At 41.7% G+C, this 13,623-nt stretch overlaps 1 protein-coding gene and 1 non-coding gene across 2 annotated transcripts in view; both read left to right on the forward strand.

Annotated features, from left to right (window-relative positions):
• LOC124788449 (solute carrier family 22 member 7-like) overlaps nucleotides 1-13,623 on the forward strand; it is a 71,271-nt gene that overhangs the window by 32,052 nt on the left and 25,596 nt on the right. The window contains exon 2 of the mRNA XM_047255721.1: nucleotides 2,742-3,001. Coding sequence (XP_047111677.1) covers nucleotides 2,742-3,001 — 260 coding nt within the window. The remainder of the gene's footprint in view (nucleotides 1-2,741; nucleotides 3,002-13,623) is intronic.
• On the forward strand, nucleotides 8,377-8,451 carry Trnat-ugu. Its single transcript has one exon. It is a non-coding gene; the product is annotated as a tRNA-Thr (tRNA).

The raw sequence follows: 13,623 nt of genomic DNA on the forward strand, positions 1-13,623 counted from the left end.
TACTTAGAGCTTGCGTCTCTCCAAGGGAGCAAACATTTTCATCACCTTGAAGCTGGATGTTTAAAGTATTGCGAGATGGTGTTTATTCGAGGATGTACCATTCAAACTTTAGATAACATATACGATGTATTCCATGTGAAGTTCAGTTACTAAGTAGGGTGACTACAATGAATTTCACGTGAAGTACAGTTACTAAGTAGGGTGAGCAGTTTGTTACGCTACCAAAAATTGTTAGTTCAGTTATCCAGGACACAACCGACATTGATAACAGTCACTGTCCAGTAATGAAGTTGAATGTTAGATTGTTTAGACGAGAATATTACACTTCTCTCTTATTACAGTTCCTATTAAAGACAATTACACTCCTATGGTTCATTTAAGTGGGCCCATCATATATATCGCTGAGCCCAACACCGTAGTTATTGATCACATCACGGCTCAATAAAAAAGTGTATTAATGTAGATTACAGATTTCACCTGAAAATAATGACTTATTACAATTTCTGAGTTTCGCAGTTAGATGTGCGCGTATTGTTGCGTACTGAATGCACATGACTGTGGGGTGAACCAACACTGAGGGTGCACTCGAACGTAGACATTACTCGAGTACTTTTAAACTATCGGCTGGCAATTCTGAGTGACGTCCCAGTACTGCCGTAAGAGAAAACCGTTATTTTGAAAACAATGTTGTTCTTTCGGTCTTCAGTCCACATACTAGTTTGATGCAGCCCTCCGTGGTACTCTATCCTATGCAAGCCTCTTCAACATCCTTCTCAATCTTCTTACTGTATTCATCTCCTGGTCTCCCTCTACGATCTTTACCCCCACGCTTTCCTCCAGTACTAAATTGGTGATTCCTTGATGTCTCAGGATGTCCCCTACAAAACGACACTGTTTTTCTTCTATCTGTGAATCTCCTCGGTTACATATGTGAGTGCCATATTGCCAATTAAGGTAAATTTCATGAAATCATTAATTAGTGCATTAACTAATCAATGCTGTGGGTCATATTGTAGTGCGAAATTAAGGCAACAAAACTATGCAGTGTGGTCAGAAACAGTGTGAAAAACCTGTAAGCGTGTTGCAGGGTAGGCTGTGCTGAGAAAGAAATAAAACATTCTCTGTGGTGTGCCAAGTCAATTAGCACTGAAGTTAGCCAATCAGGCTGCTGCGCACGCAAATTAAAGTGGCCGACCAGACACAACTAGCGTCAACTGTTCTCAAGTCATAGACGACAGAACAGGAGAATTCTCAGCCTTTGGCTCGGATTCGATCCTCATTACCATCAAAAGTGCAATTCTTGTATCGCTCCCTTATTCGGCTACAAGAAACCAAACGAAGGACATGTTTTGCAACACCGTTTAATGCAGGCCACATGAATTTGTTGGCGCAACGGCCTGGTTGGCTAACATCAATGCTAATCAACTCGGAAACGGGGAACGTATCGAATTCTTTTCTTGACAATTGTTACTCAGCACCACCTACCCTGTAAGATTCTTACAAGCTTTGAACATTGTTCCTGATCAATCCGTATAGCTGACGTCCGGAATCTAACAGTGGTTGTTACAACATCTGCTCTGTAAAATAGTACTTGCTATGAGCTTTCAAGTTAATTTCTATGGAGATAATAAATTGTACATAATTTAAAGTATTTACTGGAACTTGAGAATGCTAATCTTTCAGGTGGTTTAGGTCACCTTTCTCAAATATAATTACTCGCTCGTAGGATTTGGCATGTAACGAATTGTAATACTGACTGGAATTAACTGTAACTTTTAATTAACAATGTCCTAATGAAACCCAATTACAAAAATGTAATCAGAACACTTTAAATGAGGATCTGAATAATTAATTTAAGTGAAATTAAGTCTAAATAGAAGTGTGAGGTTTTAATATAGTTTCTGCATGTCAACAGATAATTAAACTGAAAATTACATGAAAATAAAAAAGTTAGTTATTTAGGGGACTAGAAAAACGTAACAGATGGAGAGGATCCAACTGGTACGTCACGACGATATTGCATTTCCAAAGGCATGGGCACTGTGGCAAATACAGCAGTTATGAAATACACGAAATGTATTCACAGTTGTGAATATGGACATCCATCCGGTGTATAATGGAGTGGCTCGAAAGCAGATTTTTCGGTTACTGCGAACGGTCCCTTTATTATTAGGCTATCCAAACACGCTTCACGGTCAGACTAAAACTTCCATATGTCGTCATCCAAGTGTCTACAAATGCCACTTTTACATCCATTACGTATATTCCCATACAGAACTGAAAGTCGTTTGCTTGGTGTCAGTGTACAAATACGGAACTGCAGTACCCGTGACCATCGGAAGTAAGATGCAATATTCCTTCTGACTTGAATGCATATGAGCAAACGTTTTCACTTGTCACGCAACAATGGGCAGATTGTACAACTCACGCTCCGTAGCAATGCTTCGGTTTGACATTCTCTAGATGCGTGTAGCTAAATGTATAATACTTTTCATATCATTACAGAGTATTCAACAAGATCACTATGTAACTCACATATTTCAGTCTCTTGTAATTCATTCTTATCTTTATCATAAATGCGTGTTAATTCATGAAATTTTGTCACATTTATACCTGATTACAGACGATTTTAGGCAGAATATACTTAAGTTGTGTCTATGTTATACCCACCGTCGATTATTGAACAAATAGGTGAATTGGACAGTGATTTGTGCAATGAATAATATCTTCTTCGGTTACAGACTGTCAGCCAGACCAATGAATACCATCAGGATCGAGAGGTTGTACCAGCTTTCGAGGACATCATGGACGTCATTGGTTCTAGAGGAAAGTTCCAGAAGAGATTAAACACTGTTTTCATTTGCTATGGCACAATCGTCAATGTGCTGAGCTCGCAAATGTACAATTTCGTTATGCAAACTCCTGATCACTGGTGTCACGTCCCTGGGAGAGAGTTCACCAACTTAACTCTTGATGAGTGGAAGAGCGCCACTATCCCCAAGTAAGATATATATTTAGATATAGTCCATGTGATTTTTATTTAACAGCGGCTGAGAAAACGCAATCTCTTAAATCAATAACAGATATATATCAGTAGGAATGTAATAGTGACTTCCAATCTGATTTGACCTTTGCCTGTCATGGAGAGACAAATGCATGACGTCATCATATCCTGCCCCCCTCCTAAGCAACGCCTCTCCTAAGCCATGCCCCATTCTCCTACCCACACCCTCTCCACCTCCCTTACTAAGCTATGCTCCCGTCCAATAGTGTTAGCAATTGCATAATGTATGCATGGCGTCGCACATATCTGCACCATTGCTAATGTTAGTCCATTTGCTGTACTCTGAGGCCCTAAAATGGTGAAACATAGTTACATAAAGAATTTGAAAAGGTATTATTGGCTTAATTTGATATATTTTCTGATTTCGATAACGCTGTTGCGAGTAGTTTGTGCATTAAAATTTGTCTATTGAACATGCGTAATTTTCTAGTGACCTTTATCTCGTAATTTGAAGTTTTGCAGAAAAAAGACATGAAGTTACAGCTAGTTCCACAGCAAAATCAATAACTTATTTTTGTTCAGCTATATTTGAAAGTATTTGTAAGCGGAACTTAAAACATTTTTGCTCACTTACCATGTACTATAATTTTGAGTTCTTAAACCACTCTATTCTGAGTAAAAGGAGCTGAATTTTGATGATGCGATATGGGCGCTGCATCTGTAATTCCAAATAATGTTCAAGGAATGGTGGGTACAAGAAACGAAGTCTCATCACCTGCAATTTGTAAAAGTTTTTCGGGAACGGTTCACCTTGGCCTTACCAAACACCATTTTGGGAGGGGTGGATGGGCGGTAATGATAATACAGCACGTTGTGCACAAGAAAAATACACCTGACGTTATGGACTGGCTGATATAGCTTTTGATTCCTTTAGATTTTAGCTGTACTGGGTATTATGTTCCACTGCGATCACAAAAACAAAATTTCATCGCCTAACGTGTTAGAAGTTTTTTGTTGTGAAGACGATAGTGCGTAATGTTCTACACTGGAAACACTGGAACTGTCGTTGTTTTCTGGCGAATATGAGTTCTTATTCCCATTTTGTTGGTTTTCCCTGTGGAGCCTAGAAAGGTGAAACATTATTATTTACTATTAGCAGTTTCAAGAGAAAGCAGCATGTGTTACTGCAAATAATGCTCAAGAAACAGTGGATACAATAAACGAACTATCTTCAACTGACGTTTTTAGAAATTTTTCGGTGATGGTTCCCTTCACCAAACACCGTTTTCGGATAACGATTGCAGGCTTTCAAATAACTACGCAGCCTCCGACTCAACGTTGAAATCTTTAAAGTTTCGGCTGGTTTCGTTGTCTAGGGCTGGGATACGTAGTTGCCGCATTACAGGACAAATACTGCCGAGTCTACAGTATACGATAAGGTTGCACACATGAATCGAATGGTCAAAGGTTTCTATCACTCGGCAATTGCGAATTATGAAAGTAACATATAAATTTATAATTGAAAGATTGCAATTAAATAAAATCTGCAGGTACTATCTTAACGACTTTAACTGATGAGTATGAGAGCAGAAGTAATTTTGAGAATGTGGTATATTTCTGTTAAACACTTATTGGTGTCGATGGCCCAGCAATTAAATAAAATATAAGTTGAATAACAGGGAAACAATAGATTCCTACAGGGCGTAATTAGTTATGAACAACAACACAGCTCGCGAGACATTCACTTCTAAACGCACTCTACGTCTTCACTGTAGAAGCCACGGAATTCTCACAAGTGCACAAGTCGGCACTCCGAAGTTTCTCTATCTGCCGCGACCACGCGCAAACTGCTCCGCTGTCCTAGTCTTTCCGCCGACTGTGCGTCCGTCGCGCTGTACTGTCCGCATCCAGCACTCACTCCCGTGTGTTCTGTCTCGTACTGTCCACAACCGCCCCGTGTCCTCTCCGGAAATTCGCTTCCATCCAGTCTCCCGATTCACGAGCGCTGTGATTGGCTAGCGTCCTCGCGCCATGTCTTCATGCCAACGCACAGTCACAATCATAATGAAACATATACCAAATACTGGATTTACATTTAAATAACTTGAAATTAAATAAATATTCCTATGGCTGGACCATAAACACGCTCTAACACACATTATTAAATACATAAACAATTAAATAAACATATATCAAAAGAAAAGAAGCAAAAGGTAGGCCAAGAGCCTAATGTTCCTGTGCTTTCTAAAACACAGTAAATATTTAACCAATTTCTTCATGAATAGTATATATCGGGTATAAACAAAGACATAGATGAACAAAGATATATATAACCATGCTGCTACTGTTTTTTCGTGTAACTGTGGAGTACTTATGGCCTGACGCGATCGATAATAATCGGCTGCTTTGACCTCCAATAACTCATGTACTATTCAAGTTACATGCCTGTAATTCATACCAATTTAGGTTTACATTAATAGCTTTCTAAAGATATGGCGATCGGCAATATCTGATGAAGCGTTTACATTTTGGAAATTCGTTGCTGGGTGTTACTTGTATAATTCATCGACAGATACTAATCTTTAAACTAATAAAGGTACTGGAAATCTGATTACAGCATCATAATCGTCGTTCAAACAATAGTAATGTACATGTTTCTTCTTGAGGTATCATGATTCATCTGTCTACTACTAATTTCTATACGAACTGTGGAATGTCTGCCATTATTTAAAATATCGGGGCGCCAATGTTTCAAGTCTGCAGTAGGTGTAGCGTGGTGGGTAAATAATGAAACACAACTCTTAGAATCCTCACGTCCTTTGGGGCACCAACCTACATTCATGAGGGACACCAATTGGCAGTAATGATTCTGACAGGAAAGCGTAAAGTGATAGTGCGGCTCATGACACAGAAGTGTAACAGAAGAGAACGCACGGTCAGCTCGGACTCTCTGCCGCCATTAAGCTACATCTTGCCAGCTACAAGGTACTGTAGATTACCTGAAAACTCTATCTTGGAAGGTAAAATTAAACAGGCGTACGTACACAGATAATTCTGTCTACAGGCGTTACGTTTCTTATTTTTCGTCATATTCCACACCTCAGCCACCTAAAAATATTACTAACATGACTAGTAGATATCAAAATTAATTAAAAAAAGTAACGCTTAAGAATCTACAACCGATGCAGTTCACGGGTGTCTTTCCCACTGTCTTACACACCAAATATGCGCAACAATGTGACCAAAGCAACGAATTAAAATTTCACAACTACCAAATAAACTGTTCTACCTATGAAATAACGATCGCTAACGAGTCAGAAACAACCGCTTTCTAATGAAAGTGTCACTACTTACTCGTTGCCGTCATTGATTAAATAAAATAAAGTTACGTACAAGTCTGTTTTCTGTTATCTCGTACTTGCTGGACCTGGGTTTTTGTTTTTTGTTTTTTTTTTTTTTGTTTTTTTTCACACTTTAATTTTCTCAAACAAGAACCCCTTTAGTGCGAACTCACAGGTTAAATCTTTGGTAAGACTAATTTGAAAGTCTTGAGTTAATAATCATGACGTGACAAATAGTGGCAGCTAATGACTCACCATGTATATCCGGAGGATCACATAAAATTACTGTCCAGAAGTTGCAGAGATCAACCTTCTATGGGATGTGTGTATTACACTTCACAAAAAGGACATCGTCGACATTCAAGAAATTGTCAGAACAAACCATTAACTTGCACCATGAACACAGAATGGAAAATGGCGTCCCACGGAGATCACGAAGGTTCACATCATCAAGATCGAACCGGACTGCTTGGGAGTTACAAACCATGGAGGACGTTCAGAAAGGTATCCACTTTTAAGGAATGCATACAGAATCATACTGGTGTAATGGGGTGATGAGAACTGATGGAATGTGATGGTATGTAATCGAATGCGAAACTGTCTGCCTTATAGCTTATGTGAAACTGGCTAAACTTTAATGCATAGTTAGACATAGTGCGATAATATATGGTTCAGGCAGGGAAAAAAAAAAAAAAAACATCCAAAGGCTGAATTTGTCATGTTGTTCCAGGTGGTGTGATCTGCAATGTCATGCACTTTTCAGGAGTGATAGTATGCCTTAAAGAAGTATGATTCTTATACGGAGACCAAGAATCAAGCGGAAGCAAGTTATTTTGATCAGCTATGGCCGAAAAGTAGTACTCATACAGTAGCTGTATTTTCCTTAAGCCCATTTTCCCACTCTTGCTTGCTGTGACGTAAATATTCACTACTGCCCTTCCAAGATCACCCACACGAGGAGGAATCGTATGTGCCAGAGCAACTCAAATTCTCGAAGCACAGTAAATAACTTTCCAGGCAATTTATCATCTACATTAACAGACACAAAAATTGTATACAAAATGCGTCAACGCCTTGATGTTCGGATGTTCGTTGATAATAATACAACTCCCTTGGTGCCTCTAATTTCCAGGGTTCCTTTCAAATGCATTTCCTATTCAAACCCAGATTTGTCGAAACTGAGAAAAAATTCCTTACTGAATGATGGGATAAGTTTCTTTATCTGATCTATAAAATTCTGGGCCGATTCCACATCGTCAATTTGATTCTTTGTTTGAAATTCCGTCATATTACGTCTTCCAGTTCCGCAGCACAATTTGAAGTTACGCAGCGAACCACTGCTTCCCTTAAAATCACTGTAATATAAGTCCCCCCCGAAATTTGGTGTGGATAACCTACTATGTTACCGTCAGGCATATTTTGTAAATTTCGTCGAGCATCCTTGAAACGCTCAAACATCTGTTTTAGTTTTTTTAATAAGTGCGCCCTGTCCTCTTTTGAATACCCGTTGTTTTTCTTACACACTACCCGGTTCTACTGCTGCAATCTTACTCGAAATCTATTCATAATTTTTTTTTTTTACTATTCTGTGGATGATTTTTGAAATAGATAAATATGTTTTAGTACCCGGCACTCGTTGGACAACGATTGTCCTTTATTGCGTTTCACTATAGACGGGATTTGTGGCTCTCTGTCCAAGGGATGATTAACTACATCGCTCGATACCTGTTTCAGTATCACTTTCACTTGTTAAGCATGTATATAAAGATTGTATCTGTTCTTTCGGACATGTCCGAAACAACAGATACCATCTTCATATAGTTAAGGCTAACCGGCCATTGACCTTCTTCTTCTGTGCTGGATGCACACGCATTGCCCGAACTCTTACGGGACTCGGTAAGATTGTCTGCCGCGAGTAATGAGTGTAGTGGGCAGGTGCACTACGAATGTAGTGTGTGGACATTGAGTTGGGAATGTGGGCCTCACGGGGAGCATGGAGGGATTAATCCCTGCAGTCGCACTATTCTCCGTGCCCTCGGTGGCTCAGATGGACAGGGCGTCTGCCATGTAAGCAGAAGATCCAGGGTTCAAGTCCCGGTCGAGGCACACATTTTCAACTGTCCCCGTTCATGTATATCAACGCCTGTCAACAGGTTAACGTCTTGATTTAATTATCATTTCATGTTAAGCATGTACCTTCATCACTGTACTCCTCATGTACATTGTCCACACAGGCGAGCCTGTACGACACCACACAAATCGCTGACTCATTCCGCAGAAGCGCTAATTTTCATATGCCTCTTCCTGCTCAGGCTGTGAAATTCGTTGTGTTCCTCTCTGACGAAATGTCAATAACTTCTGTTGTAGATACAATGGAATATTTGCGTTGTGTGTCGTCCCCATTGCTCTGTTCTGTATTAACGTCACTAGGACAGTAGCACGATTGTGATTTACTCGTCAACTAAGCAGTTCAAATACGCCCCGTAACCTCATGCTGTGCTCACCAGTGGATCCTTCCAGTCCCTCCACCTGTGCTATTAGACGGCTACATTTTGGTTGCGTGGAAGACGCTGTATGAGGTACAAAATGCTGTAAAAACATTATTGGCTTTTTGTGACCTAGCATTCAGAGGGTTTCTTGTAAGAATTGTAATTGAAAGTGGAGATGAAAAATTCTAGTTTAACACTCGAATAACTTACGTGTTTACTGCCAGGTGACGTCGTCGACCACCGCCCATATTTCGATAGGAGCACACCCTGCCATTCTCAAGGCACAACTGCAAGGAGGAAGCAATGTGCAAGGGAATTTTATTCCTCGGTTCACAGAGGAGAAACAAGGAAGATACTACACGCAGAACAAGTAACAGCAGAGTCAACACACAGCCAAAGATAACCAACATCAGAAATATCGATAGTGACTATAAATCAACAAGTCAGGTTGCACTAATTCTGTCCCTCTGCTTTTTGATGAGAGACAGCCGGATTCCAAACAGCATTTAAACAAACTCCACCATCTCTGTTTATAAGGTTGCTTGATAGTTTGATTTCAACAGCTTCCTTAATAACACTATCCCAATAGCTGGACGTTCAAGCCAGAATCTCCGTGTTGTTGTATTTCATAGGATGACTGGTGTCAAGGCAATGTTCTGCAATAGCGGATTTGCTCGGGTGTTGTGAGCGTGTGTAACGCTTATGTTCAATACACCGGTCTTGCACGGTCCTGATTGTCTGACCAATATATGACATGCCACAACTGCAAGGAATACGATAAACACCAGCCTTACACAAACCAAGATCATCTTTTACGGACGCCAATTGGGCCTTAATCTAAGAAGGTGGTTGAAAAACACATTTCACATCATATTTCCGCAAAATAGAGCCAATCCTGTTTGAAATGCTTCCCGCTTAATGCAAAAAGGCCGTAGACTTAGGTGCCACTTCGTTGCTATCGTCACTCACCCGTTGCATAGAAGGCTGATAGCGCAACGCAGGTTTGATGTGCCTCTCACTATAACCATTCTGACGAAACGTGACTTCGAGATGTGGTCTGAGATAACTTGGGCCCTGTGAACCAATGTACGACGTACTCCTTCACACTGAGCTGGGTGGTGACAAATATCAGCTCGTAGATACAAGTCAGTGTGAGCATGCTTCCTATAAACAGAACGTCCCAAGGTACCATCAGTCTTCCTTCTGAGCGACATATCAAGGAAGGAATTGGCATCCATTCTTTTCCACCTCCATAGTGAACTGAATATTCGGGTGGATTGAATTCAGGTGTTCCAAAACCGGTTTAAATTCTCCCTAGCCTGCAGCTCGTGGTCGTGCGGTAGCGTTCTCGCTTCCTGCGCCCGGGTTCCCGGGTTCGATTCCCGGCGGGGTCAGGGATTTTCTCTGCCTCGTGATGGCTGGGTGTTGTGTGATGTCCTTAGGTTAATTAGGTTTAAGTAGTTCTAAGTTCCAGGCGACTGATGACCACAGATGTTAAGTCCCATAGTGCTCAGAGCCATTCGAACCATTTTTTTGAAATTCTCACTACCATGAGGCCAAACAACAAAAGTATCGTCTACATATCTGAAAAACACGCAGGTTTCAAGGTCGCTGACTCCAATGTACGTTCCTCAAAGTCCTCCATAAACAAACTGACCACAATAGGTTTAACACTGTCCAATTAAAACTATAGTTCCAAGGTCTAAGAGTCCCCAATTGCTTTCGTTAAACAATGTTCAAGGGTGCTCACCTAGTCATGGCACTAGCCAGTGTGACGCACTTTGTGTGATGGTTGATGGCAGCAATGTGCATGTGGGTTGTGTGGACCTGACGTAGCTAACAGGAAAAGCATTGAAGCGGAAAATGGCACAGCGGTCGTTGCCAGGGCCCTCAGGCAGAACAGCTCTTGGCAGGCTGCTTTGATATGGTTGCAGGTGGTCCTCGTGGAGGTGAGCGTTGTGCACCATACAACTGGGCGCCAGGATTCCCGGTAACAAGTGGCTGATAGGGCGACAAGCACACGGCGTCTGCAGGATGATGGCAAGTTGAAAGTGCAGCTACAAGGGCGGCACAAAGGGCTACAGTATATGAGTCGCATGGCTACAAGTTACAATGGGCTGGTGCGGCCATCGTGAGGCCAGTACCATTTTGTCGACTGGTTGGTCACGGAATGAGGCTAGTGGAGTATGTGACTAAGTGGCAGTAAGCAACATGATCTGCAGCAGGGGCACATACAGCAGATGAGCCACTTTGATACGGGTTGCTGCAGCCTGGTGTAGCCATGACAAAGGTGGCCTGATGATGGTGATGGGTCAGCTACAGAATAAGGTTGGTGGCGTGAAATGGGGCACATGAGTAAGTGGCATCAAGCAGCATGGTCCACAGCAAAGACAACTATAGCAGATGGGCTGCATGGATTCAGATTTCAGAGGGCTGGTGCAACCGTGGCGAGCAAAGTGCGATGGTGGCGATGGAGGGGGCATGGCTTGAGGTTGGTAGCGTCAAATGGGCACATGTGTGAGTGGCTTGAGACAGCATGGTCTACGGCACAGACAGCTAGAGCAGATGGGCCACATGGCTGGAGGTCGCCATGGTGAGGAGACCACGATGCTGGCAGCACTGTGGCTGGCAGCTAAGCCATGCACTGATGAGCAGCTTGCCACGGTGGGAGTGGCATGGTAAGCAGGCAGGTAGGTGTTGAGGGGTGCTGGTGGTTGACCTGCAGCCAATGGGGCATTCCTCTGGCCAGCAGCATGTCGTAACAATCAGTCACAGTGCACTGATGCGCTCTGCCCTCCAGGGGAGGCACTGGCAAGCAGCTCACTTGCACGATGACAGTAGGTGATGGACTTGTGCTCAGCTCACACACAGCAGTGTTGCTGCAAGTTAGACTCTGCCCCAGGCATACTGGAATGCGCTAACGAGGTGAATATCAGGCCACACAGGAAGACATGACCACTAAACGCCTGGCTTGCACAGAGTAACAGCAACAACTATTTTAACTGGCCACAAAGTTTTGAATTTGAACCAAAATTTCATGGTCATCCTCCATACTGAACAATGGGTTAGATTCTGCTTCTGACACCAGATGTGCAGGATGCAGAACAGGAGCATCAGAAGGCAGGTGGGGAAATAAGAGATTTAAATGAAGAATACTTAATCTGTAGTCTTGGTTCTCAGAATATGGGGAAGGCTTCCCTTGGGGCACAGATAAAGGTTGATTACCAGTCTAGGTGTCTGGACAAAGAGATGAACTGAGTAGGTTGTGGGACAGGTGTTGGTTTAGTTTTGTGAGAGTGGTGGCTGGTACTGGTGAGCAGGACCATATGTGGACGGCAGGAGTTGTCTGTTCTTGCCGAATTCAGTATCACAATAGAGAGTTGCAACTATGCTTTTCCCATCAAGACTCTCCAGCAACCACAGACTTGACCCCCATATTCATGTCCACCATTGGCTAAACGGTGGCATGGATACGCTGGTTTACTGTGCAGAGACGCCGTTGTGGGTCGTGTGATGTTGACTTTAGTAGCTTCCTCTTAAATGAATTGCTTCTGTCCTGAGGAACAAGTTTGAGTGGCAGATAGGCATAGTTGAAATTATAATGCAAGAGAACTTGAGCCGGCCGCTGTGGCCGAGCGGTTCTAGGCGCTTCAGTCTGGAGCCGCGCGACTGCTACGGTCGCAGGTTCGAATCCTTCCTCGGACATGGATGTGTGTGATGTCCTTAGGTTGGTTAGGTTTAAATAGTTCTAAGTTCTAGGGGACTGATGACCTCAGCTGTTAAGTCCCATAGCGCTCACAGCCATCTGAGAACTTGAAAGACTCAAAGAAAAATAAAATATGAAATTTTACGTGAAATTTCCTTAATATCTGAAATAGGCTGGCCATTCTGTACTGAAATTAGGCGACAGTGTGGGAAAGATCTTGAACTAAACGAAAAACTATACAGTTTGCACATGTACTACTTACATCTCTCTCTTCACCTCCCTCTGTCCCTCTTCCTCTGTCTCTCTCTCTCTTTCTATCTCTGTCTGTGTGTCTGTCTGTCTGTCACTCTATCCCCCTTCCTGCATCCCTCTTCTCTCTCACTCTCTCTCTCTTACACACACACACACACACACACACCACACACCACACACCACACATAGTTAAAACTTTCCACACAAATTTTACTCAGGAATAATAAATATCACTGAAATGCAACTGAATGAAGTGGAAATATAACTGCCACAGACAAATTTCTTAAATATAAAGTTAACAAGAACTAAAATAACAAATGCAAACATTAGTTATATTTTAGTATCAGAAGGAAAAATGCTGTATCGGTAACAGACTAATAATCGAACTGATAGTAAAATGAGTAAACGATTTAATCAAAATCAAGAAAACTGAGAGAAACACACAGAAAAATAACAGGCAAGCTCATTAGAGAAACAAAACTGTAGGAAGGGATTAGGGAGGGTAAGTCATAATTACAAAACAGGCAGGATTTACACTGTAATGATGTCGGATTTGCAGAAATATATGAATGAAACAAATACGAATCATATAAGAAAAAATATTGTTGAAGAACTAAAGTTGGTCGAACTATTGGCCGTCAAAAATTTACTCACAAAAAAGAAAAAAAGTCGTCAGCACAATAGCAGAGAAGCCAGGCTCAAAGTACATAAAGAAAATACCCCCATGAGATCAGTTAACAGTTTCAAGAATGCTGCCACCTGCTACATGGAAAAGTTCACACATTAACACTTTTCTCAGTATTAAATAGCGTAGAAAAAGGAAGTATATAA

Source organism: Schistocerca piceifrons, chromosome 3 (genome assembly GCF_021461385.2).
Source record: "Schistocerca piceifrons isolate TAMUIC-IGC-003096 chromosome 3, iqSchPice1.1, whole genome shotgun sequence".
NCBI classification, from domain to species: domain Eukaryota; kingdom Metazoa; phylum Arthropoda; class Insecta; order Orthoptera; family Acrididae; genus Schistocerca; species Schistocerca piceifrons.